This window comes from Gracilinanus agilis, chromosome 2 (genome assembly GCF_016433145.1).
Source record: "Gracilinanus agilis isolate LMUSP501 chromosome 2, AgileGrace, whole genome shotgun sequence".
Taxonomy (NCBI): domain Eukaryota; kingdom Metazoa; phylum Chordata; class Mammalia; order Didelphimorphia; family Didelphidae; genus Gracilinanus; species Gracilinanus agilis.
The window spans coordinates 655,029,208-655,054,440 of record NC_058131.1 but is presented as its reverse complement, the minus strand read 5'-3'; the positions used below and the strand labels follow the sequence as shown (position 1 = coordinate 655,054,440).

Here is a 25,233-nt window from a genome sequence, read left to right as displayed (position 1 = left end):
CATCTGTTCTAGCACTCTCCACTGCACCACCTAGCTGCCTCATTATACTATTCCATAGTGCTTTATACTAAATATATAGCATGTCAACAATCAATGTAGTTCTTGACCCTAATAACATTAATCAGTACTACAGGGGTTATTAATCTCATCATGCAGATGAGGAAATTAAAGCTAATTGAAGTTTAAGTAACTTATCCATGTTTAATCAGCTCTTAAATGCCCTAACTCCTAGTCCAGCATTCTATCCACTAGGATATAGGGTCTTTATAGCAACTAACTTAGCTTCTCTATCAAAATTTCTCTTTCAATTTTTCCAACCTAAAATGACAAATGGCAATAAGAAAACCCAAGCCATCTCAGTTTGCTGTGGACTTTTCACCAAAGCTATCCTAAAAAATGTTATCAGCAAGGTTTTCTGCTTCTGTTATTTAATATGTCCTGAATGCCCATCAGTTGGTTTCAAGTCAATAAAATTTTAATTTAAATGCTTAGCAAAATCAAAGTTGACCTTTACACATGATTTTATGGGCAGCTGGGTGGTGAAGTGAACAGGATGCTGCTGGCCCTAACATCAGAAAGACCCAAGTTTAAATCCAGCCTCAGATACTTACTAATATGTGATCCTGGGCAAGTCCCTTCACCCTTAAGCCTCAGTTTCCTCATCTATAAAAAGAGCCAGAGTAGGAAATGGCAAACTACTTCTGTTATCTTAGCCAAGGAAACTCCAAATGGAATAACAAAGAGTCAGACGTGACTAAAACAACTGAACAACAGCAATTATAGTTTTCAAAATAATAGGATCATAGATTTAGAGCTAGAAGGAAACTCAAAAAGCCATCAAGCCCAATACCTTTATTTTACAGATGAGGAAACTGAGGCATGGACTAATTAGATGACTTGCCCAAGGTCACAAATGGTACTAAGTATCTAAGGCAAGATGTACTGCCTCCAAGTCCAGTGCTCTACCCACCACACATATTGACTCTAATCAATGAAGCCTCATAATGACCTTCTAAAGTAGATGGTCCAAATATTATTATGTCTATTTTCTTTTCTTTTTCTTTTTTTTAGATTTAATATTTTTTAAGAAAAATTTTCCATAGTTACATGATTCCTGTTTTTACTTTCCCCTACACCCCCCTTCATCCCCCCCCATATCCAATGCCCATTTCCACTGGTTTTAACATGTGTAATCAGTCAAGACTTATTTACATATTATTGATAATTGCATTGGTGTGGTCGTTTAGTGTCTACATCCCCAACCATGTCTGCATCAACCCATTCTTGATGAAGACATTGAGGCAAATAACCCAAGGTCATGTATTCAAGGTATGGCGATAAATGCTGAATCTATATAAAGCAATATGACTCCACCCCTTCAAGAATTTACATTTCAAAGTACATGAAACACACATCAAATACACTAGCCAAATAGAGTGTTAATATTTGCTCCTTTGTATGAAAATAATTTCATTTTCTTTTCTTCTCTCTTTCCCTACTATCTTGTAAATGACATGAAGTAGAAACACAGAGGAAAGCAAACATCAAATACAGATGATATGAGATACAAAGATGCTCATCCCTTTTATCTTAACCTGTCTGGCAAAACAGGGTATGTTGATGAGGATCTTGCATCAAATTTTCTAGATATGCACAAGATGGCAGAATTGGGGATAAGGTGAGTGGGTGGGTCATTTGGAAGAAGAATATGGAAACTGGCCATAGTGCTGAAGAATGAAGAGAAAGTAGGAGTCTGTGATGGAGCAGTAACAGGAACCAGGGGTGTTTTTAGACTAGAAGAGAGAAGACTCAGTAGGAACAAGATTATCTTGCTCTTAAAAGATCAGAATATGGAGGAGGGACTAGATCTATTTGATATAGTTCCCAAGAGAAGAGTTAAGTCAATATGGAGAAATTACAGGAAGGCAGCTCACTTATGATGATGGAGTTTCTATCAGCTAGAGCTAGCTGGAAATGGAATGGGCTACATCATGGGGTCCTGACTTACCCATCACTGTGACTTCTAGCAAAAGTAGAACATCCAGTAGGGTTATTATAATGGGAATTCTTGTATTGTGTGGGAGATGGGACTAAATAACCTCTGGTCTCTTCCAGCCCTGAGATCATGTAAAGAATGGTGTCAGATACAGGCCTCTTTCTGTTCTTTGTATACAGAAATGTTTATTTTTATTGAAGTTCCTATTAATTTTTTTAATCCTAAAAAGAAAAGATTTTATGAAAAGATGACTTTGGCAATGATCCTTTCAATCCCACTGAGATAAGCGTGCTGTCTAGAACAAGAGGTTCAGAAGTTCAGAGATGCTGAGGTTTAGCAAATAGTAAAAAATAACATCTTCAAGGAATAAATTTGATTTTTTCTTTTTCAGGAACAAACCCTACAATTTTGGTGTCAGATCATTTCTTCCTCTGTACTCACCTAGAGCTGACGACTCAATAAGTCAATATGGCAGGTCAATACAATTGTGTACTGGGAACAACCCTGAATTAGTAGTCAGGGTATTTGAAAGGGGTCTAATCTTAGCTCTGCACTAGTGAGTTAAGGTTCTTGGGCAAGTCATTCCCCTCTCTGAGCCTCACTTTCTTCATCTATAAAATGGAGTTGAATTAGATGGTTTATTTAGTACTAAAAATTTTGATCCTATGTTTCCTTAAATCACACACAGTAGTCCTCTCCAGTTTGGGTTGTAATCTTATTAGTCAACTGAAATTGCTCTCTCTCACCAGCAATCTTTTAACTACCAAATCTAATGGGCTGTTCTTTATCCTTATCCTTCTTGACTGAGAGAGGGAGACAAAGAGAGAGATAGGGATAGACACAGAGAGAAACAGAGGCAGAGAGAGAAAGAGAGAGGGTGGGGGAGAGGGAGAAGGGGGAGAGAGAATGTGAGGGAGGAGAGAGACAGAAAGAGAGGGGGAGAGAGAGAGACAGAAAGAGAAGGAGAGAGAGAGAGATAGAGAGGGGTGAGAGAGAGGGAGGGAGAGGGAGAGAAGGAGAGGGAAAGGAAGAGGGAGGGAGAAGGGAACACAGAGAAAGAGGAAGCTAAAGAGAAAGAAGAAGAGAAGGGGGAAGAGAGGGAGAGTCAGAGGGAGAGAGTTTGGGAAGGAAAGAGAGAGAGAAAATCACAGGAAGAGACGCACAAAGAGAGAGAGGAAGAGAAAATGAGATATAAAGGGGAAAAGAGGAGAGAGTAAGAGAGAATTAGATAAAAAGAAAGGAACAGATAGGGAAAGCGTGAGGAAGAGATAGACAGAGAGTCAAAGAGACAGAAGGAGAAAGAGAGGAAGAGAGGAGAGAGAGGCAGACAGACAGACAGAGAGAGATATAGAGATAGAGAGACAGAGAAAGAGACAGACAAAGAGAGGTGGGGGAAAGAGGGACAGAAGAGGGAGAGAGAGATAATACTTGTTAACTAATTTGTTTACTGACAAACGATCTAGCCCATAATGATACAGGGGTTTCTTCCTGACACTACAAGGTCTGCTGTGGGTCATCATACTAATGAGTAGACCTGGGTTTTGTTATTCTAGAAGCCAAGTGTGATTGTATGAGTGGTAGACTGAGGACAGAGCTTCCTTAACACCTTTCACATCTTTCCTCCTTCAATAACCAAAATGACAACATTCTAGCCCATCATATCTCCATATGTAGATTCTCCATCCCATGTGGCTCATCCATGCAAGCTGATGGTAGAGGGATGAGTATAGATGTGAATAGCTAGGGAATGAGAAGTGCCCAATTGCTTAAAAACCAAACCAAAATAAAGTCTTTTGTTGGTATGGTGTTAACAAACCCAGGATTTCATTGGTGCGGGAAGTTCTGGTGTGGAATCTCTCTCTACCAGTACAGGTAGCCAGCTAGTCTGTAGTTTTTTTGGGTTAAAGTTTTGCCTGGTGCCACTGAGAAATGAAATCACTTGCCTGTGGTCTCACAGCTAGCATGTGTCAAAGACAGGACTTAAGCGATGGTCTTTCTATTTCCAAACTCACTTACTCTCTTGGTCAAAGAATGCAGATAATAACTCACATTTTTACAGCCTATTTAGATGCAGAAAGTGTTTTTCCTACAACAACCTCATGAGGTAAGTAGTACAAGTATGATTATCTTCATTTTGTAATAAAGCTAAAAAGTTTGCCAAGAGTCCCACAGCTGGTTATAATAATCGCTGACATTTATATAGTGTTTGAAGGTTGAATAATAACAACTCCTATTTATATAGCACTTTAAGATTTCTAAAGCACTTCACATATATTGTCTCACTTAATCCTTACAAGAATTCTGTGGGGTAAGTACTATTTCCATCCCATTTTATAGATTAGGAAACTGAGACAAAGGAGTAACCAGCCCAGTAGGTGTTTGAGGCAAGGTTTGAATTGTGATCTTTCTGACTCCCAGGCAAGTGCCCTGTCCACATTGTCCCTTTGCATATGTGATCTTCTTTTGATGTTCCCAGCAAACCTAGAGGGTATTTGTTGGTCCCATGGTCCAAACTTGGGTCTCCTGACTTTATGAGTGGTAGTCTTAAGCAAAGAGCACCCTGGATCCTCCATAAATAATTTGCCTCACGAGTCTGGGGCCACACAAGTAGAACGACACCTGAACTGTATATTGGCTTTTCTTTGAACCCCATAACTCATGGGCCAATCCACTAGTGTTTCCAGATTATGGGCTGCCTATGGTTAAGTCTAAGCTTTGAGGACAGAAGGACAGAACCTGAGCCTGAATTTATAACAGCAACTCGTGGGGGAAGGATTCACCACATGGCCCACTTTCTGGGATGGACTGTGAAATGCCAACCCTTTTCTGTAAACATCTGGATTTCTGTCTCTTCCCTTCCCCCATGGCTGATTCAGTGCCAAGTAAGGGCCTGGGCATGAATCACAAGCCAACAAAGTATATACCACATGAAGGAGGGGATATGCACAAACAGAAAAGCCGACAGTGGTTAGAATCTAGCAGAGTAAGTGTTTCTGCGACCAAGAGATTGTCTTGGCTGATCTACACAACAAAGGATGTCAAGGAGGCAGTATTCTCTCTTCCATATCCATGAGCCAACAGGAAGAAGTCCAGTCTAGTTCTAGATTCTCTGGGACAATGACAAGGCTCTTCCTCAGGAGTTTTCCCTACTATGAAACCACCAGGAAAACCCAAAGCACTTAAGACCCATCATTTTGTAGGCAATGGAAAATCCATTGGTGTATATGATTTTGGGCAGAGCTGGTCGAGAGCCTGCACTCTCTCATTCTCCTGAGTGCATAATGTAGTCTCACAGGACAGATTCTAAACCTGGATTGCCCTTAAGTTCCATGCATAGTACTAGATTTCCTCACCCAAAAAGACAATGTCTCAAAATGGATTTACTTTGGAGCTATCTCTGGACATTTACTAAACATCTACTAAGTTTAAGACATTTTCTTAGGCATTCCAGATACAAAGGGACAGCTAGGAAGCCCAGGTGATATGGCACTAGACCCAGAGTCAGAGAGATCGGGGTTCAAATACACCCTCAGATAATTGCTGTGTGGTCCTGGAAATGTCATTTAACCTCCTTTAAATTTTAGTTTCTTAATCTGTAAAAATAGAGACAAAAAATAGCACCTACCTCCCAAGCTAGTTATTGTGAAATTGAAATGATATAATATCTGTAAAAGTGCTTTGCAATTCTTAAAGCATTCTATCCTTTTTTTGGGTTATTGTTGAGTGGTATCCAACTCTTTGTGATGCCATTTGTCTTCCTAGGGTTTTCTGGGCAAAGATACTGAAGTGGTTTGCCAATTACTTCTCCAGATCATTTTTGCAGATGAGGAAACTGAGGCAAATAGGGTTAAGTGACTTGCCCAGGATCAGAGAACTAGTTAAATCTAAGGGAGGAAAAATAGAGAGAAGAACCATGACAGAGTACTGGAGTGACAAATACTTAGGGATTTGGAGATAGAAAAAGGGAAGTTGAAGAGGGCACAGAAGCAAGAGTAGGAGGAAGAGTAGCTATTTGGTTCAGTGAATTGAAAGCTAAGACTAGAGAAGGGAGGTCCTGGGTTCAAATCTGATCTCAAACACTTCCTAGCTATGTGACCCTGGGCAAGTCATTTAACTTAAATTGCCTAACCCTTACTTCTCTTCTGCCTTGGAACCAATACACAATATTGATCCTAAGACAGAAGGTAAGAGTTATAAAAAATTGTAATTGGGAAATACTGGGGGCAGCTATTGACTTTGTGGCTTGAGAGTCAGTTTTGGATTCAAATGTGAGATTTCCTAGCTGTATGATCCTGGGCAAGTCACTTAACCCCCCAGTTGTTTCACCCTTACTGCTCTTCAGCCTTGGAACCAATATACAATTGATTCTATAGAACCAATATATTCTATAGATATAGAATTTGTAGAACCAATATATATTGATTCTAACATAGAAGGTAAAGGTTTAAAAAATAAAGAGTAAGAGAAGAACCAGGCAGGGGAAATAACACAGAAACCAAAATTCAATTCAATTTAACTTAATTCCATTCATTTGAATTCAACAAATATTTAAATACCTGCTGTGTACGGGCGGCTAGGTGACACCATAGGGCACAGAGTGTCAGGTTTGGTGTCAGGAAGACTCATCTTCATGAGTTTAAGTCTAGCCTTAGACACTAACTGGGTGTTCCTGAGCAAGTCACGTAACCCTATTCACCTCAGTTTCCTCATCTGTAAAATGAGCTGGAGCAGGAAATGGCAAACGACTCCAGAATCTCTGCCAAGAAAATCCCAAATGGAGGCATGACTGAAGTGACTGAATAACAACAACAAATGTGTAAGACACGGCTAGGAAGGGGGGCTATAATGAGAAGAAGGAGGCATTCTTTGCCATCAAGGAGCTTACACTCTTCAGAGAGGATGGAGCACCGGGAAAGTGAAGGAAGGAGTGAACACTAACTAACCCGGGGGGGCAGGGGTGGGCATCAGGAACAGCTTCCTCTAGGAGGTGGCATCTGAATGAAGCCCTGAGACAGAGGAAAGGAAGGGGTGCATTCCAGCCATGACAAATGGCTTGTGTAATAACACAGAAATAAGAAATGCACTACTGAATCTGGGCAACGGCTAGCATTCCAGCTTGTCTAGAATCCAGAATTTGTGAAGGGGAAATTGTACGAAATAAAGCTTGGACAGAAGAATAGAACTAGATTGTGTGAATGAGTGAATGACAAACCATTTAGGAAGCACTTACTAGGTGTCCAGGAGTGGGAAGAGTTTGATGGCTGAACTACTCATATATATATATATATATATAATCTAGACGGATGAGTTAATGGCTGCTAAAACTAAAGTGATATCTAGATACTGCTTTAGTTTTATTAACTTTAGTTTTTCTATCCATTTATCTGTCTATCTATCTATCTATCTACCTATCTATCTATCTATCTAATTTATCTATAGTCTTTTTGGAGGTAGAATCAATATGATGGTAACTAATTAGCCATTGGGATTTAGCAAGAGGAAATAGGCAAGGCTCCTCCCACATGATGGATTACAAATCTATGTTACAATAGAAAGATTGTTGATATCCTCAACGGATCTGGAAGAGATTTAGAGATAAAATTGTTTATGGGGAAGAGGATGATTTTTTTACCTGCTGAGTTTGAGAAATCTATAGGACACTGAAAAGGAGATGTTCAGAAGACAGCTAATGGTATGGGCCTGAAGTTCAGGCAAGAGATTGGGGATATATTGATTGAGGAGTCATCTGCTATGTCTCTGATTAGTCCCCATTGCCCCCCAAATCATTGATAAGCAGGGTTCCCATTTACTCTCGAAAGAATTGACGCCACGTTTCAGAAGTGTTCAGAAGAAGGGATGAGGAGGGAGGGAATGTATGTGATAGAAAACCACGGAACCTTCCAAAGAGATGCTTATTTTCCTTTTAAAAATCATTTTTGTGGCTTTCCTTTTGAGGAAGTAAGAGAAAGAGGCAAATGGACAGGCAGATTCTTCACACTTAGTTGTAGTTGGGAGAAGAAAATTTGGAGAGATGAAGAAGATGAATATAAATTCCCATTTTTTTAGAGGAATCATCAAGGTTCAGAGCAGATTTCCCCTCTACTGAGAGAAGTTGTCATTCTGGCTGATACCACATATATTAACCTTTATGTGGAATGACCTAAAGTCTACAGAGTTCATGATGGGTAAATTCTTGCCCTGCAAAGGCAAGGATTTCCTCCTTATTGGACAGAATTTTCCACTCTTCTTTTTAATGTTGTCTTTACTTTCTTAAAATGGGACGAATTAGTTTTACCACAGGCTCTTAATCACCATCTGTATATGAAACCATTCATATATGGTGCCACAGATAAAAGTATTGGGCTTGGGAATCAGGAAGTCTGGGCTTAATCTAGCTTTGGACACTTCCAAGTTGTGTGGTCACGGCCAAGAAACCTAGTCTACTTGAGGCTTGGACAACTCTTTAAGGCAATAAGCCAGTTCCTATACCTTTAAAATCACAAATCCTTGATATGTGTTTATGTGTTTCTCTGAGGATGGAAGATGCAGAGGGACAGAAGCCTGAACAAGCAGCCAGAAAGCAAGGGAAATAATTATGAAAAACCATAAGTGTATGAGAGAAGCATGGTGTCCAAGAGAGAAAAAGAAATTGTATTTTTGCTGGATGGAGAGGAAGAAAATATTCCCCAGCTTTCAGGAGAAGGGGGTCAAATACCGTTCCTATTGGTAGATCACAGCTAGGTCACCAACTGAAAAAGGATGGGAAACACAGCTAACAATTGCCCCAACAACAAAATAAAAAATCCTCAGAGCTAGTTAGAAGGGATTACAGCAGTCTTCGTAGGTCAACAAACACCCCCTCTCCAAGATACTTTGCAAGTGGTCATGGGATCCCTTTCTTCTTCAAGGCAAGCCATTCCACTTTTCTAGTTGTTTGTTGTTCAGTCACGTCTGACTCTTGGTGACTCTGTATGGGGTTTTCTTGGCAAAGATACCAGAGTAGTTTGCTATTTCCTTCTCTGGTGGATTTAGCAAACAGAACTTAAATGACTTGCCCAGGGACAAACAGCTAATGAATATCTGAGGTCAGATTTGAACTTAGGTCTTCCTGACTGCATGTTCAATGCTCTCTCCATTGACCCATCTGGTCATTATTTATGAGATTATTTATAGATAATAATTAGATAATTTTTCCTGACATCAAATGTAAACTTTTCTTTTTGCAACTTGTACTCACTGATCTTACGGAACACTAGAATATGCCTAATCTTTCTTATGCATGATAGGGCTTTGTATACCTGAAGCAACCATCATATTTCTCACATAAACTTTCTCTAAATTGAATATCTCCAATTTCATCAGCTGAACACTGAATAACAAGATCTTTAGACCCTTTGGCACACTAGTAGCCTTTCTTTAGGCACTTTCCAGCTGATCAAAATGTGATGCTCAGAGCTAAATACAGAAGTCCAGATGCTAAATACAGAAGTCCAGATGTGGTCTCACCCAGATAGCGTAAAAGGGAACTATCATAACCCCAGAAACTAGATCAATGTCTTTGTTCCAGCTTCGAAAGGAAGAAATGGAGATGTGGTGAGGCTCTCTTTATGGGTCAGGGCCCTCAATTCTAAGAACCATCCCACAGAACTAGCATACCAGTGGTTTGTGCTCATTCCTCCCTTCCAAAGCCTAAGAAGGCAGTAAGAGCAAAACATACTAGGGGAAAGGATAGGACATTCATTTATTCTTTTTCATTTTTCTTTGCTCTGATTTCAGAGGCCAGAAGAGGAATATGGTGAAATGCATGCTTCTCTCAGACTTCAAAGAATGAAAAAAAATACTAGAGAAGAAAAGACACAGAGAAATGAGTTTTCTTTTTCTTTTTTTTCCCCCATAGTTCACAAACAAAGTCAAGATCACAGGAAAGGCTCCTGCAAAGAGGCAGTTATCATGCAATGAACAATTCTGGTCCTGGAGTCAGGGAAGGAGGTCTAAATTCCAACTTTACCACACATTACTAGGATGGTGGGGGCACTTAAGTTTACCTTTCTTGACCTCAATTTCTTCATCTGTAAAATAAAGAGGGGTTTGGGGGCGGACTGCATGTCCTCATTGGTCCTTTCCAGCTCTAAATCTTTGATCTTTATGAGCCTTGGGCTCTGGTCTATGAGGTATGCTATTGCCCAATCGGGCCATCCTTTACCACATTTTTCAATTTGAGACCTCAGATGCATCTTTATTATTGTTATTCAAGGATTAGTCAGTATATGGGCTTTTAAAACATTCTTGGGAAATGGACCATATTGAAGTAATAGGCAACTAAATTCAGTGCAGAGCTTACTCTGAAAAAAGGATAACAGGAAGGGGATGACAAACAGCTAAAGGATGTTAAACTACATTTGCCATGTTATTAAACAAAAGGTTTTTCATTTAACTCTTTAGTTTTATTTTCCAGAAAGACAGGAGCTAATTCATTACACAAGTTCATTCTGAATTATTTACCTTCAAAAAAAGATGGAAAATGGTCATTTTTAAAACTACAAGGACTATATCACCACTACAATGCTGTAGAAGGAGCCCTTTATCTAGAGTAAAAGGACAGGGGTTCAAATTTTGGCTCTGTTACTGGTGACCTCCGTGACTTTGGCCAAGTTTGTTAATTGTCTTTGGGCCTCAATTTCCTCATCTGCAAAATGAATGAATTAGATTAGTTCCATTCCATCTCTAAAACTATGATTCAAAGACCCTGTATTTCCAAAGATTTTGTGATTTTCTGTATCCCTTTTTAAGGGATAGAAAACTGAGATAATAAGTGTTTGAGATTAGAATTCAGGTAAATAAGTCTTCCTGAATTCCATGGCCACTCCAACCACTGCACCACCTTGCTACCCATCATATACAGAATTAAAAGAATTAAAAGTTCATAATAGCTGACAGCATGAAGTAGTAGAGTGCTAGGGCTGGATTCAGGAAGACTTCAGTTCAAATCCCACCTCTGACATTTCCTACCTGCATAATCTTGGATAAGTTGTGTAAGGATGGGGGATGGTTTCTGGCTCTGTTAATTGTTATAGTTGCTAGACTTCTCTAAAATTCAGTTCTTTCAATGGCAAAAAGAAGAGATTGGATAGATGGCCTTAAATTTCTCTCTAGATCTAAATCTATAATCTCATTTAGTACTCTGAGATTTGCAAAGCACTATATATACATTATCTTAACTGAGCTGTATAAATACATTATGAAAATATTATGAAAATTATTATGTCCATTTTACATATGAATAAAGAGAGACCCATAGAGGTTTACTCTCTTGTTCATTGGCCACACTGGTGATATCAGATTTGAACCAAGTCTTCCTGACTTCAGGTTCAGTTCACTAACCAGTAGATTATGATCCCTATTTAGCTCTATCTCTAGCATCTTCTCTTTTTGAGGAATGGGGACAGTGGGAAGGTATGAAAATTAAATTATTATTAGGTGGCTGATAACAACAAATATTAAAAAACTAAAACTCTGAGTCAACTTTTACTTACTGACATTTTCTGATTATAGCTTTGCAAATTCTTCTTCTGATTTCTATTTGGTGCAGTAGAAATAGCATTGATTGTACATTCTAGGGAGCGGGGTTAAAATCCTGCTTCTGATACTTCGGGCCTATGTGACCTTGGGTAAGTTGCTTAACTTCTCTGACATACAGTTTCCTCATCTATTAAAAGGATCTGAAGGATTCATAAGTCCCTTAGAACTTTATATTGATGATCTTACAAAGAGTTTTTCTCTTTACCATAACCAAGTGGGATTCAGTGGGTAGCTAGACTGTTTTATCAAGGAAGGTAGCATTAGCAGTTAAGGTCCTCACTGCTGGGGAGATTTTTTCGAGGGCCCTTTTTATGCTTTTCCATAAATGACATCATTTTTTGAATCAGGTTTCAAATTCAAGGCACTCTTGGGGCCCTATCCTAGGCTTCAGAACCCCAAGAAGTCTTTCATTGGGTGGCCTCCTTCCAAGAATCCTTTGTGTTTCTTTAACCAGTAGACTTCAGTCTTCAGACTCCAGAGCTTCTGTAACTTATATAAAATAGAACCAAAAAAGGAGTTTGGAAAGATACTCAATTTTGGGTCCTATCCTCTAGATATATCCAGTTCTAGAGAAACCCTTCAAAGTCCTATTGGACTTAGGAGAAAGAATACTATCCACATTCAGAGGAAGAACTCTGGGAGTAGAAACATAGAAGAAAAACAACTGCTTGATCACATGGGTTGATGGGGATATTATTGGGGATGTAGACACTAAAGGATCACCCTAGTGCAAATATCAATAATATGGAAATAGGTCTTGATCAATGACACATGTAAAACCCAGTGGAATTACGCGTGGGCTATAGGACGAGGGGGAAGGAAAAGAACATGAATCTTGTAACCATGTAAAAATATTCTAAATTAATTAATTAAATAAAATTTTCAAAATTAAAAAAAAAGATGGCCCCATTGGCTCTTCACCAATAAATGGCCATGCTCTTGCAGGTGTAGCCCTGAAAAACTTTATGACTAAGTAGGTGTTGGTCACTTATAGGAACATTTTATCTTCTAATACCTCTCTCCCAGCACAAGAAAAACATTCTATATTTATTTCTTGCATGCTTACACATGTGTACACCTCCTTGGGTAGAATGTAAGCTTCTTAAAGCCAGGGACTGTTTTCTTTTTGTCTTTGTATCTCCAGCACCTATCTCAAAGCCTGGCATATAGTAAGACCTCAACAAATGCTTATTGATTGACTAGTAAAAAAAAAAAAAAAAAAAGAACTACTCTGGGGAGAAATTTGTCTTGGCCTCGGGATCAAATTCCACCTTTCCCTGCGTGATCATGGACAAGTAATTTAACTTCCCTGAATCTAGGTCAACTCCTCCATAAAAGAGAGGGACACCTGGATGTTATACCTCCCAGGGTCATTGTGAGGATCATGGGAGGCAGAATATATAAAGTACTTTGTAAAACCTTCAAGTGCTGCAATAGGAATGTCAGCTCTTATTATTAATATCTCAATAGCCTCCAGATTCTTTACCCTTGAGGCATTCCAAAAATATCTCCATGGCAACAAAGGCTCGATTGTTTTCATGCCCCGGTCACTCCTGGCCCATCCTTGTCCAAGTAGTCTTGCATTCCCCCAAAGTGGCTTTGACTCAGAGAGCATCCATTAATAACTAGGTGCCCAAGGGAGGATGTCATCTTAGCCTATCAAGTCACTTCCTAATGGCCTGTTTCCCTTCAAAGTTGGATGGATCAGCCTTTGGTAGCAGAGCATTCAATCACCCCCTCGATCCCCTGCCTATTAGTTGTCCCATCCCACCCCGCCTTCTCTTCTACCCCTGTTGAGTTTATCAGATTGTTGCCAGCCCTTCTGGAGAGCTGGGAAAGATGTTTTCTTTTGGATGTATTCCTTTTAGGTCTTTTACACCCACAAGTGTGGACTCAGCACTAAAGGTAACTGTGAAATTATAGCTCCACAGTCATGTTATTTTCCTGGGGCAGTGGATTTTGATTTAGCTGTTGACAAGCTCGTTCTTGCAATCGTGAGCTACGAGATTCTGCCAGCTCCTCACTGAATGCCTGAGGAGGCAGAAAAATGGACAGGACCACCAAAACACTGGCTCTGTCAATTGTTGACAGAATCCCCCTTTCTTGATGGCAGGCCACTGTCAAATTCAATTCCTCTGATATACTTCGCATGTGTATGTATATGTCTTTTCTTGGTAATTTATCTGAATGTCAGATATGGAGCAAAGGCAATAAAACCATTGTTTTCTTCTCATTCTTCCCATTCTACCTCAAGCTATGTGTCCAGATAGTAGACAAATCAGAGAAGCACACAGCTTCTATTTAAAAAAAAAAAAAAAGGTCCACTACATACTCAACAAGTGGTCAGCCAGACTCTGATCGAAGACTTTTAAGGAAGGGGAAGCCAATACCTCCTGAAGCACTCCATTTCACTTTTGGTTAGCTCTAGTTGTTAGGATGTTTTTCCTTACAAGAAGTCACTCTGGTACATCAGTCATAGCCAGCTCCAAAGAGGAGTGGAAGTAGCTCAGTGCCCTCATTGATAAAAATCCAACCGTGAGTGAATGTGATGACCTCACAAACATAGCCTACAGGAAGGAAGAGGTACCTGGAGGATATGGCAGTAGCTTGATCTCCATCTCCATCTCCATGCCATCTCCATCCTCATTTTCTTTTTGTTAATGGCTAGCATGGCAAAGGGATATTCCCAAATCATCATGGAATTGGAATAGCAGAAAGAACATTGGATTTGGGATCAGGAGTATCCAGGCTCAAATTCAAACTCCACCATTTATCTGTTATCTGGTTCTGACTAGAGGATTCCTCAGTTCTCCTACTTTGTATTCCTCATGTAAACCGATAAACCAGCATTTATATAAAACTACTCTCCCTTCTTTGGAGAAGTAAGGGTAGTCAAGGAAACCACATGAGATAGGCAAGTGGGTGTGAACAGGAATAGTGATGGACACTGATCTTTTCTGACAAAGGGAAACAATGAAGTAATGTGGCACTGGGCAGAGAGGTGGTGTAGTGGATAGGATGCTGCCTCTTTAGTCAGGAAAATCTGAGTTGAAATTTGTCCTTATACACCTACTAGCTGTGTGACCCTGGGCAAGTCACCTAACTCTCAGTTTTCTCATTTGTATAATGAGCTGGAGAAGGAAATGGCAAACCACAGTAGTAGCTTTGCCAAGAAAATCACAAATGGGATTTCAAAGAATCAGATATATCCAAAGCAACAATATGGCGTCAGGGCAAAAGAAATATGTTGCCAGAATTCTTCTGGCACAGAGATCTTCCTTGAAGCAAAAAAAACAAGAAATTTATTTCTTGGCCTTAAACAAATATCCATTTCCTTCTCTCTTTACTCTTATAAAATGATTTAAGGTGCCCCATCCCCCAACAGAAGTGATTTGGAGATGAATGGATTTAGCAATAAATTATGCTAAACTCCCCAAGAAAGATGTGCTATAGAGTCAGAAAACTATTCTCAAGATGACCACAGCTGGGTGGTATGCTGAACATCTCAGGGCTCCAAATTGCTGGCTCTGCTTTGCCATCAGTTTGTTGTTGAGCAAATCACTTCAATGGCAGTTTCCTCATCAGTAAAAAGCCAGAGTCAAAGGACGTGGGTGATTAGAAGAGGGTAACAAAGGATGGTAAAGAGCCTCAAGTCCATATTGTAGAAAGATCTGATGAAGGAACTGAAGATGCTTATCCTGGAGGATAGAAGATGCAAGAGGATAAGATGGGGGCAGTTAGGTGGCTCAGTGGATTGAGAGTCAGGTCTAGAAACCTGGGTTCAAATCTGTCCTTAGATACTTCCTAGCTGTGTGACCCTGGTCAAGTCACTTAACCCCAATTGCCTAGCTCTTACCATTCCTCCGCCTTGGAACCAATACATAGTATAGATTCTAAGACCTACAGTAAGGACTTAAAAAATTCTAAAGAATTAGACAAATAAAGTACTATAGATATTGTTATGATGAATTTAATATAATTAATAATTAGTCATCAGCAATATTTTTCCAACCTCACAGAGAACTATTACAGGAATGGGGGCAGGCTAACATTCCATTGCACCACAGAAGAGACTTTTTCCTTTATTCTTTAGCACCAGAATAGGGAAGCTTTATTCTTCCCTTCTAGCAGTACTCTCCTTACACTGTGCTCTCTAGAGTTCTTGCTCCATAATGAACAAATCTGATTTCATCTTAAATGTTTTTCCTTTCTCCCTCCTATCTCTTGGCTTTCTCTAAAATCTTCCTTCCTGATGGCCCTTTTTCATAGTACAGATTAAGCTTTAACACATGCCCTACCCCAACTCCCTGCCTGGCTCACTTCTTAAGGCTGAAGTTAGAATACTCCTTTCTCCCTACTGCTCCTTCCAGACTCTCTTTCTACCATCATCAATCAGTAACCTCTCCTGCTTAATGGTTCAAAATAACCAAATTTATCATCCAGTGCAGATCCTGGTCATTTTCTATGAATTCCCAGGACATTCTTCTCTCCTCAATGAGGTCAGTGCCTGGCTCCTATCCCTCTTCAAGCTTCCTTTGGCATCCCTTTGCCCACCATCTCAGCCAAAGACCTTTCCAGAACTCTCATACTTCACTAAAATAATTGAACTAATTCTTTTTCTCTCCCCAATCTGAACGTACTCTTAACTTTCCCACTACTGCTGAGGGTACCACTATCCTCCCAGTCACCTCGGCTGATGACCTCAGAGTCATCCATCCTTGGATCCTCCTCTGTACTCACTCCACACATCTAATCTGTTGCCAATCCTTATCATTTCTACCTTCACACCTCCAGGATACATCTGCTTCTCTCCACTCACTCACACATCTGTTGCTCGGTTCAGACCTTCATCACCTGACACCTGGACTATTACGATAACCTTTTTTTTAAATTTTTATTTTGAATATTTCCCCATAGTTACATGTTTCATGTTCTTTCCCTCTCCCCAAACCCCCAACCCCCCCTTAGCCGATGCACAATTCCACTGGGTTTTACATGTATGATCAAGACCTAATTCCATATTATTGATAGTTGGACTAGAGTTATCATTTAGCGTTTACATCCCCAATAATATCCCCATCAGCCCATGTGTTCAAGCAGTTGTTTTTCCTCTGTGTTTCTCCTCCCACAGTTCTTCCTCTAAATGTGGCTAATTTTCTTTCTCATAAGTCCCTCAGCCTTGTTGCAATAACCTTCTAACTGGTCTTCTTGATTCTAGTCTTTCCCCACTCCATTCCATTCTCCTTTCAGCTGCCAAAGTATTCCCCCAAACTCATATCCAACCTATTAACTCCTGCTCTCTATCTCAACAAGCTCTGCCTCCCTAGTGCCTCCAGACTAAAATACAAAATCCTTTGTTTGGAAATTGAAGCTCTAAACAAACTCACCCCTTTCCATATTTCCAGTTTCCTCTAACTTTCTACCCCTCCACAAATTAAATCCCATTCAGATGGCTTATTTGTAGTTCTTCTTATATAGCACCCTATCTTCCTACTCCAATGACTTTTATTTCATGTTTTATTTTAAAAATATTTTTCCAGATTACACATAAATAGAATTAAGAAAAAAACCCATTACCTTCTGTTTTAGAATCAATATTTTGATTCCAAGGCAGAAAAGTGGTAAATTGTGGTTAAGTGAGTTGCCCAGGGTCAAACAGCTAGGAAGTATATGAGGTCAAATTTGAGCCTACAACTTCCTGTCTTTGGATCTGGCTCTTTATCCACTGAGCCACAGAGCTGCTCTGTAGACAGAATTTTTTTTAAACCCTAATATATTTTTTATATATATCCTTCTATATTAATTTTATTTGTTACAGGGCTAGGCAATGGGGGTTGAGTGACTTGCCCAGGGTCACACAGCTAGGAAGTGTCTGAGGCCAGATTTGAACCCAGGACCTCCTGTCTCTAGGCCTGGCTCTCAATCCACTGAGCCATCCAGCTGCCCCCCTAGACAGAATTTTAATAATTTTTTCCTGACATTTTGTCATCCATTGGAATTTCCCACTATCTTCCATGCCTAGGCTGTCTTCTAATGCTGTCTTCCAGCTTCCTTCAAGACTTGACTCAGATCTCATTTACTACAAAGGGGCCTACTATGTTTTTTTTTCCTTTCTTTACATTCTTGACTACTTGGCACAGCGCCAGGCACAATTCAAATGCTTCATAAATGTTTGCAAACTAACTGACCAGAGTCCATGAAGAGGTCTTCCCGGGTCAACCTTAAAAATAAAAATAAAGAATAGGGGGCAGTTGGGTGGCTCAGTGGATATCAAGCCAGGCCTGCAGATGGAGGTCTTGGGTTCAAATCTGGCCTCAGTCACTTTCTAGCTGTGTGACTCTGGGCAAGTCACTAAATTCTGATCGGCTAGCTCATATTGCTCTTCTGCCTTGGAACTAGTAGTGAGTATTGATTCTAAGACAGAAGGCAAGAGTTTTTTAAAAAGTCACCAAAGTATACCTTACATAATTCATGTTTTCCCATATCTGCATCTCAACCACCTAAATAATTTTTGTAAAGCGCATTAAAAAGTGAAATGTGGCCTTAGGAGTTAAAAGAAATATCTCAAGCCACTCTTTATTCAGAGTACTGACATCAACAGAATACAGAGAATTACTTTTGGAGGCAGAAAGGCCTGGATTCAGATTCTAACTCTGCACATAATAGCTGTGTGATCCTGGGCCAATCACTAAATTTCTCTTGCCTTGAGGCAGTAGTCCAAGATTATATGTTAGAGAAATGTTATGGCAGGAATTCCCTGCACAGATGAAATAATAACAAGCCTAGACAAAATAATTATAAGAATAACGATTGTTTATTAATAATAACTATTATTCTTATAATAACTTTAAATATTTATTTTAATAAACAAGATTAAAATAAAATACCTACAAGAAAATCTGGCTGTGAAGTTTTTTTTAAGTCATGTAAATCTCAATACACATGCATACAAACATATGGTAAAAGTTCAACAGCTTACAGAAAGAAAGCAAGACAAAGTTCCAAGGAACTAACATGTTTAAATGCTTTTTTTATGAGGTCATATAGAGTATGTAGGGCAGCTAGGTGGAGCAATGGAGGCTCTGGAATCAGGAAGAACTGGGTTTAAATTTGACCTCAGACAACAGCTGCATGGCCCTAGGAGAGTCCCTTCGGCCTATTTGCCTCAGTTTCCTTTTCTGTAAAATAAGCTGGAGAAGGACGTGCCAAACCACTCCTGTATCTTTGTTAAGAAAACCCTTAATGGGGTCATGAAGAATTGGAAATGCTTTAGCAATAACAACAAAATATATTTTGTAGCGCCAGGTTGACTGAAAGGAGTAAAACAGCCTTTGAACCCCTAGCAAAAGTTTGAAGATTCTTCAGCATTCTGAAAGTTTGGGGGGTGGGGGTGGGGGTGGATGGGAGAGAGAAACCCAGATGACCAGATCTTCATTACAACACATTAGAGCTGATTTATCACAAAATTCCTATATACCAAAGCGAGTATAATTTCCTAGCTTTAAAAATATTTGCACTTTTAAAAAGGAATCGATATTTTTTAAAGGTCCTGTGGGTCCGCTTTCCCCCTGTATATTTTGTCCTTGGGCAGTGGCCCACTTTGCCTAGCCTTAGTTCCAGCTCTGGCAAAAGGGCATAACAAAACTTCACTGAGCTGTTTTTTCCTTTTTTTCTTTTCTAGATTAAAAAAAGAAAGAAAGAAAGAATTGTAGAGAATCAGAGACTTTAGAGCTGGAAGGGAAAGTGGAAGAGATGCCCTAAGGATTCTTTTTGTCTTCCGCAGACAAAGAAGTTACAGTAGCTGAATCTCTTGGTGCCTGTTTGGATTAATGGTAGCAGTTTTTCCTCTGGAAGCCTTTGTAACTATTGGCCTTTTTTTGGCCCAGCATCTGCTGTGGCCCCACCCCCTGGAGCCAGCCTTTCACCCCGTCTATCCCTCAGCAGAGCAGCTCCAAACAGCTGCGGAGAGACGAGGATGTACATAGGACGAACCCTGCTCCCGGGGTGTGCGGCTCTGGCTGACAAACACTGGCCAGACAAAAGTTAGGTGGGAATGTTAGCTCCTAAGGCCATTGCTCCCAACGAGAAGCGCCTCCCATCTCGGGGCCCTCAATTCCAATAGCCTCTCCTTTCCAACTTAGCAGCAGCGCATCTCCTATCCAGGAGCCTGGTCTTTAAGGTCTGGGCTGGCCTTTGAAATAACTTAGTAGCCCCATCAGATCCCACCAGAGCCACCCAAAGCACCTCTGCGTTTCCTCACCTCCTGTGCTAGGTGTCAGTACGCTTGTGGCCGTGTATCTCATCCCGCGGGCACGTCTCTATCGCTGCGTGTGTGTTTGTGAGTGTGTGCACCCTCGTCTCCTTTTGCGTGTGTCCGTCCTTCTGCCTAGGCGCCCGAGCGCATGGGGGTGCACAGACTACCTTTCTTGGTTGGCGATGGGGGCTGTTTGGAATCTGGCGTGATTTCCCTCCAAAGGAATGCATGCCTGGCTTATCCTTTCCCTTGCACAGGGCTCTTTGTGTCTATGGGAGCTTGGAAGGGGGAACTGCCCAGGCGATCAGCCCCAAGCGTTAGACTAAGCAGCCTCGCCTTCCCCTGAGAAAGTACAGCCACGAGCCGGGCCGGGCCTGCCACTTACTTGTCCAAGATGAAATAGAGATCGAAGGCGCCGTGGCAGGAGCGCTGTTCCTCCATCTCCTCCTCGGCTTGGGCGCAGCCACCAGTCCAAGTGGCGAAGAGCAGCAGTAAGAAGAGAGCTGAGGCCCGCACTTTAGTCCCACGACTCGCCATTTTCTTTGCCTTTCCTGGCCCCCCCCCCCCAGCCCGCCCCCTTCCAGTAACTTTGTAGGGGTGGGCTGGCACTCGGCTCGGGCACACCGAAGGCGAGGAGCAACAAAGTTGCGAGGGGATCTCGCAGGAAAGTCGCCGCTGGGAGCGTGGGGCCAGCCCACGCTGTTGCGGTGCCTAGACTTCCCTCTGCGCTGCTGCGGGGATGAGCGACTTCGGCGGCTTCACCTCAACCCGCCCTCCCCCCGCCCCCTCCGATCTCCTCCTCCCCTCCTCCATCCCTGCTTCTCCAGAGGAGGCTGGCTTTGGTGATGGGAGCCCAGCCCCAGCTGGCTGCCTCCTCCCTCCCGTCCAATGCGCGCTGGGAAGGATGGATAGCTCGGAAGAGGGGGGATCCCGGGCTCCGCTTTTCCTGTTCCGGGAAGAAAACGAGGGGCTCTAGAGACTCCGGGCGAGAGTTGAAAGCTGCAAGCCGATGTGTCCCTACAACTTCCAGACCAATGTAAGCCTGCCCTCCGGTTCTCCACGGTGGAGACCATCCGAAAGATGCTGTACAAGTTAAAGGAAAAGTTTGAGAATTAAACAGGGCGCCCTGGAAGGGGCAGGGAAAGTTCGCGCCGACTGCACCTTTGCGAGACATTGGCTTCCTCTGTGTACTTGAGGGGAGTTTGTGGATCGTTGGGCTCCATGAAATCACCGGCCAGGTCATCATCTGCTGGCCAAATGAATTCCCCCACCCTCCACCCCCATACTAACACTTTCCACCATGTGCCTGTTTTATTCTGTTTGTGTTTCCAAGGATTAAGAGAACTAGTTGCACACTTTCTGCAGGCAAGTGAGGTTCAAAGCCTGGAGAAACCAGAGAGAGTTTGTAAAGAGAGCAGAGACCTTCCAGGTACTCGATTTGCAAAGACCCAGCAATGACTGGATGATGAGAGATGCCCATGATGGAGGTACAAAGAGCCCTTGCTTTGTAGAATGAACATCTAGACGTCGATTCTTGCTATTTGCTACCCAGGGTACCTTGAGCAAGCCATTTCTCTTCTTTAGACATCCAATTCCTCATTTGTAAAATAAGGTGATAATGATGAAGAAGAGAGTTATGGTGTCTAATTTGGAAGCTAGGGTAGAGGGCAGAGAAATGATCTTGTGTGTGTGTGTGTGTGTGTGTGTGTGTGTGTGTGTGTGTGTGTGAGAGAGAGAGAGAGATGGGCAAAGATATCCTGTAAGTGATATTCTGGAAGATGAATTAATAGTAAGTAAAACGGCAAAAGTATTGCTTTCTACCCTCCCTGGCATCCCATTGGAAAGCCTGGGGAGGTGGCTTCTTGACTTTCCACAAATTAAGCTTTATATAGATTCCTGCTGGAGAAGGAGGCAGATGACCAAGAAAAGATTTCCTTTTAATAAACAGATAAATACCAACTTTGGTCCAAGTATGGAAACCATTCACAAGCATAACAGAACCAAACCAACTCTGTCCAATGATCCTAGGTATGAGTCACAACAGCAGTGATAACAGCTAGTGCTTAGTGAGGGCCTTACGAGTGTGGTGCTATTTGTACATGGAATGGAACCACTGAGTGGATCACAGGATACTTGAAAGAGATCATGCTTCAGAGGCCACCTCCTCCAATGTCTCATTGAACAGAGGACGAATCTGAAGGCTGGAAATCAATCTGAGGTAGTAGAAAGAAGCCTGGGCTGGGAGGCTCAGGATCTTGAGGATAATCCAGGATCTTCAGTGGTCCTGGGCAAATCATATATAGTTAACCTCTCCTGACCTGGGTTTACTAATTTGTCAAGTGAAAAGGGACTACATGATCTCTAAATATTAGATTTTTCAGCTTTGAAATCTAAGGATGAAAATGATGACCATCTCCATCATCTTCGCTTCCTCTTTGTCCTTAATCTTTTTTCTTTTTACTATTTCTAATTATGACCATTGCCATATGGATAGAGTTTTTCTTTTCTTTGACTTTTAAGTCATTTCTATTTTTAGACCAATGTATTTATCATGTGAATTTTCCCCTTCCTCCTCCTTCTCCTTTCCCTAGACTCAAATCTATCACACAGTCCCAGGTCCTTTAATACAGACAGTTATCAAGCATGCAGCTAGTTATGTCTAATGTGGGTTTTACTTTGGGAGACAGGCATTTTATTGCAAGCACCAAGAAATCTACACTTCATTTGATTGACCAGTGATTAGACTAAATAGTTCTCTCAGAGGCAACTCAGAGGGCAAAGCAATAAAATTCAGGAAGAACTGGATTCTAACTGCATTATCTAACTAGTATCTAACTCAGATACTAACTGTATTATCCTGGGTAAGTCATTTAACTTCTATCTACTTCAGTCTCCTCATCTATAAAACTGTAATAATAATAGCACCTATTTACCAGGGTGGATGTAAAGATCAAATAAAGTAATATTTGCAAAACACTGCAAATCTTGAAAAGTGCAATAAACACTAGCTATTATTATTTTCAAAGGAACTCTTCAATACTTATCTATGTAACTGTGCAATGGCTTCTGTGTATTACTTTTAGAAAGGAATCTATTGCTTAGAATTCTTCCAGAATTAAACAGAGATTTTACTTCCCAGAGATATGCCCATCCTTTTGAGTATATACCATCAATAAATGCACAAAAATGAAAAAATACTTATCAATAGGTTATTTTGTGCAAAGTGATGGAGATACAAGTAGAAAAACGACTCAGTTTCTGTTTCCTATAAGTTCACATCCTAATTGCATATATTAGGGATATATTTATTTAGAGGGATATGTATATATAGGAGGTATACATGTATAGAGGAGGGATATGTATATTTAGGACATAAATATATAGAGAGGAGGAATATATATATATTATATGTAGAGAGAAGGGGTATGTGTGTATATATATACACACACACATATGTTTCAGCTGCAGATAAGATGGAAAGTCCATGTAGAGCTTGAAGTGCAGTGACTAAGCAGTTGGTAATTCCTCTTTAATGTCATTTCCATTGAAAAAACCAGATTTTTCTTATGGTGCACCACTGATGATACTGAAAATGTAAGTGGCAAGAACATTCCTTTCTAGGTCTTCAGTAGCTGTGACAGGTAAGGAAACAGAAGTTGCAGCACCTCAGAGTCAGTGGCCAAGTGGCAACTCAAGTTGCTTCCCTGGCTGATAGCTGTGACATCCAGGCTGAAAGAAGTCTGGGAGCAGAGGAGAAAGGGTCTTTCTCAACTACATGTACACTGGATGGTCTAAAAGGAGGATGCATAGAAAGTTATATTGATATGGCTACTCCTGTGCTCCTACAAGGTACTGAATTAATGTCAGCTGCTCTCAAATATTCATGGGTATGAGGTATACAAAGGGAGGGGGAATCATAGTAAATTACTAACACATTCACTTTCTCTAGTTTAGGCTTGCTTTAAGGAGATGCCTTAAGTACAGCTGCAGTTTTGTTTGGTTTGGTTTTCTAAAGGGAGAGAGTGAAGAGGAGGGAGAACCCATGTGAAAGAATTTTTGAAAGAAGATTTATTTCCTGGGTGGCAGAAGAGATTTGCCAGAACATGCAAAGTGTCCTTTTCTGACTCTTACTTTTCTTGCCTGGGGACCATGGAAGACAGGGTAGGGGAAATCTCCTGAAGAATTATTGAACTCAGAAGAACAGACACACTGGAGGCCAAGCTCTGATTTCATTCAGTGAGGGGCCAGGGCCAAATTTTAGATACAAATGTGTTTGTGTAGGGTACTTTCCCTTCCAGCCAATGAAATATACACCATAATGAGCCTTGTTAAGAACCCTTCCAGTAAGCTGTAGTTGATGGTTCTGACATTACCAGACATTACAGCTCAGTGATTCTGATGTTTTTCTCTCCTTTTTCCCTCAGCGTCCTTCTAACACCTATAATTCTTCTATCTCCCCATTTCTCTTCTCTTTTGGTGATCTTTTCTCTGCTCCTTCCACTTCTTCCTCCTCCTTCCTCTGCCCAGTTGTTCTCTCTTCTCTTCCTCTCTCTTTACTTCCTCTCTCCCATGATGTTTTCTTCTTTCTTTTTTTCTGCTCCTTTCTTCTCTCCTCTGACTCATCCTCTCTTTATTAACCTCCCCTCCTTTCTTCTGCTCTCTTTTCTTTTCTTTGGTGTGTCTCTCTCCTTCCCCTCTACTTCGTTCCCCCTTTCCATCTCCTCCAGTCTTCTGATTCTTTCTTTCCTCTTTCCTCCCCGTCCAATTTTCAGGGACCAATCACTCAGCCCTCTGGGAAATGTAGTTCCCAGGGGGCAGGGAGTGGTGGTGATGCTAATACCAGTGTCACTCCCATGCCTCTTCTCCCTTTCCAGCCTCCAGTTGCCTGGACATTTGGGGTCGAAAGTTAAGGCAGCAGTACTTTCCTTGTTTGCCAGAGATTCCTCTTCTATCCAGGTCCAGGGTGATCTCACCAAGCTAAGAGAAAGCAACTAGACCTGGAGCTAAAAAGTGGGGAAAGGCGAATTCTTGAGCTTTGGGAGAGGGCGAGGGAAATGAGTTCTGGGCAGTGATCTGCTGCAAAGGATCTCAGCCCTGAGAGCCTCTTTGCCAAGCTCCTCATCTCCCAATTCTTCTTAATGTTCCCTCTCCCCAGTCCTGATCTATCCCTACCAGTCTTCTATCAACCTTTTCGAGCCGTGGCATCAGGGTTTTCTCTAAACCTCTGATCAGCTCACGCGAAAAGGAGAACCCTGAGAACTCTGGTGAGAGCGAAGGCTTACTGGCTGGAGGCTCAACATCCCAGCAGCCCTCAGAGAGCATTTCTTCCTTCGGCAGAGCGGTCCATTCTGCTTTCCGCTTTGTCTGGCGCCTCTCTCTTCCCAGCCCCGCCCCCCTCCCTGCT

The 25,233-nt window shown here is 41.3% G+C and overlaps 1 protein-coding gene across 1 annotated transcript in view; it reads right to left on the bottom strand.

Annotated features, from left to right (window-relative positions):
- ANTXRL (ANTXR like) overlaps window positions 1-20,366 on the bottom strand; it is a 96,566-nt gene extending 76,200 nt beyond the window's left edge. The window contains exon 1 of the mRNA XM_044660227.1: window positions 20,215-20,366. Coding sequence (XP_044516162.1) covers window positions 20,215-20,366 — 152 coding nt within the window. The remainder of the gene's footprint in view (window positions 1-20,214) is intronic.
- Between the last annotated feature and the right edge of the window lie 4,867 nt (window positions 20,367-25,233).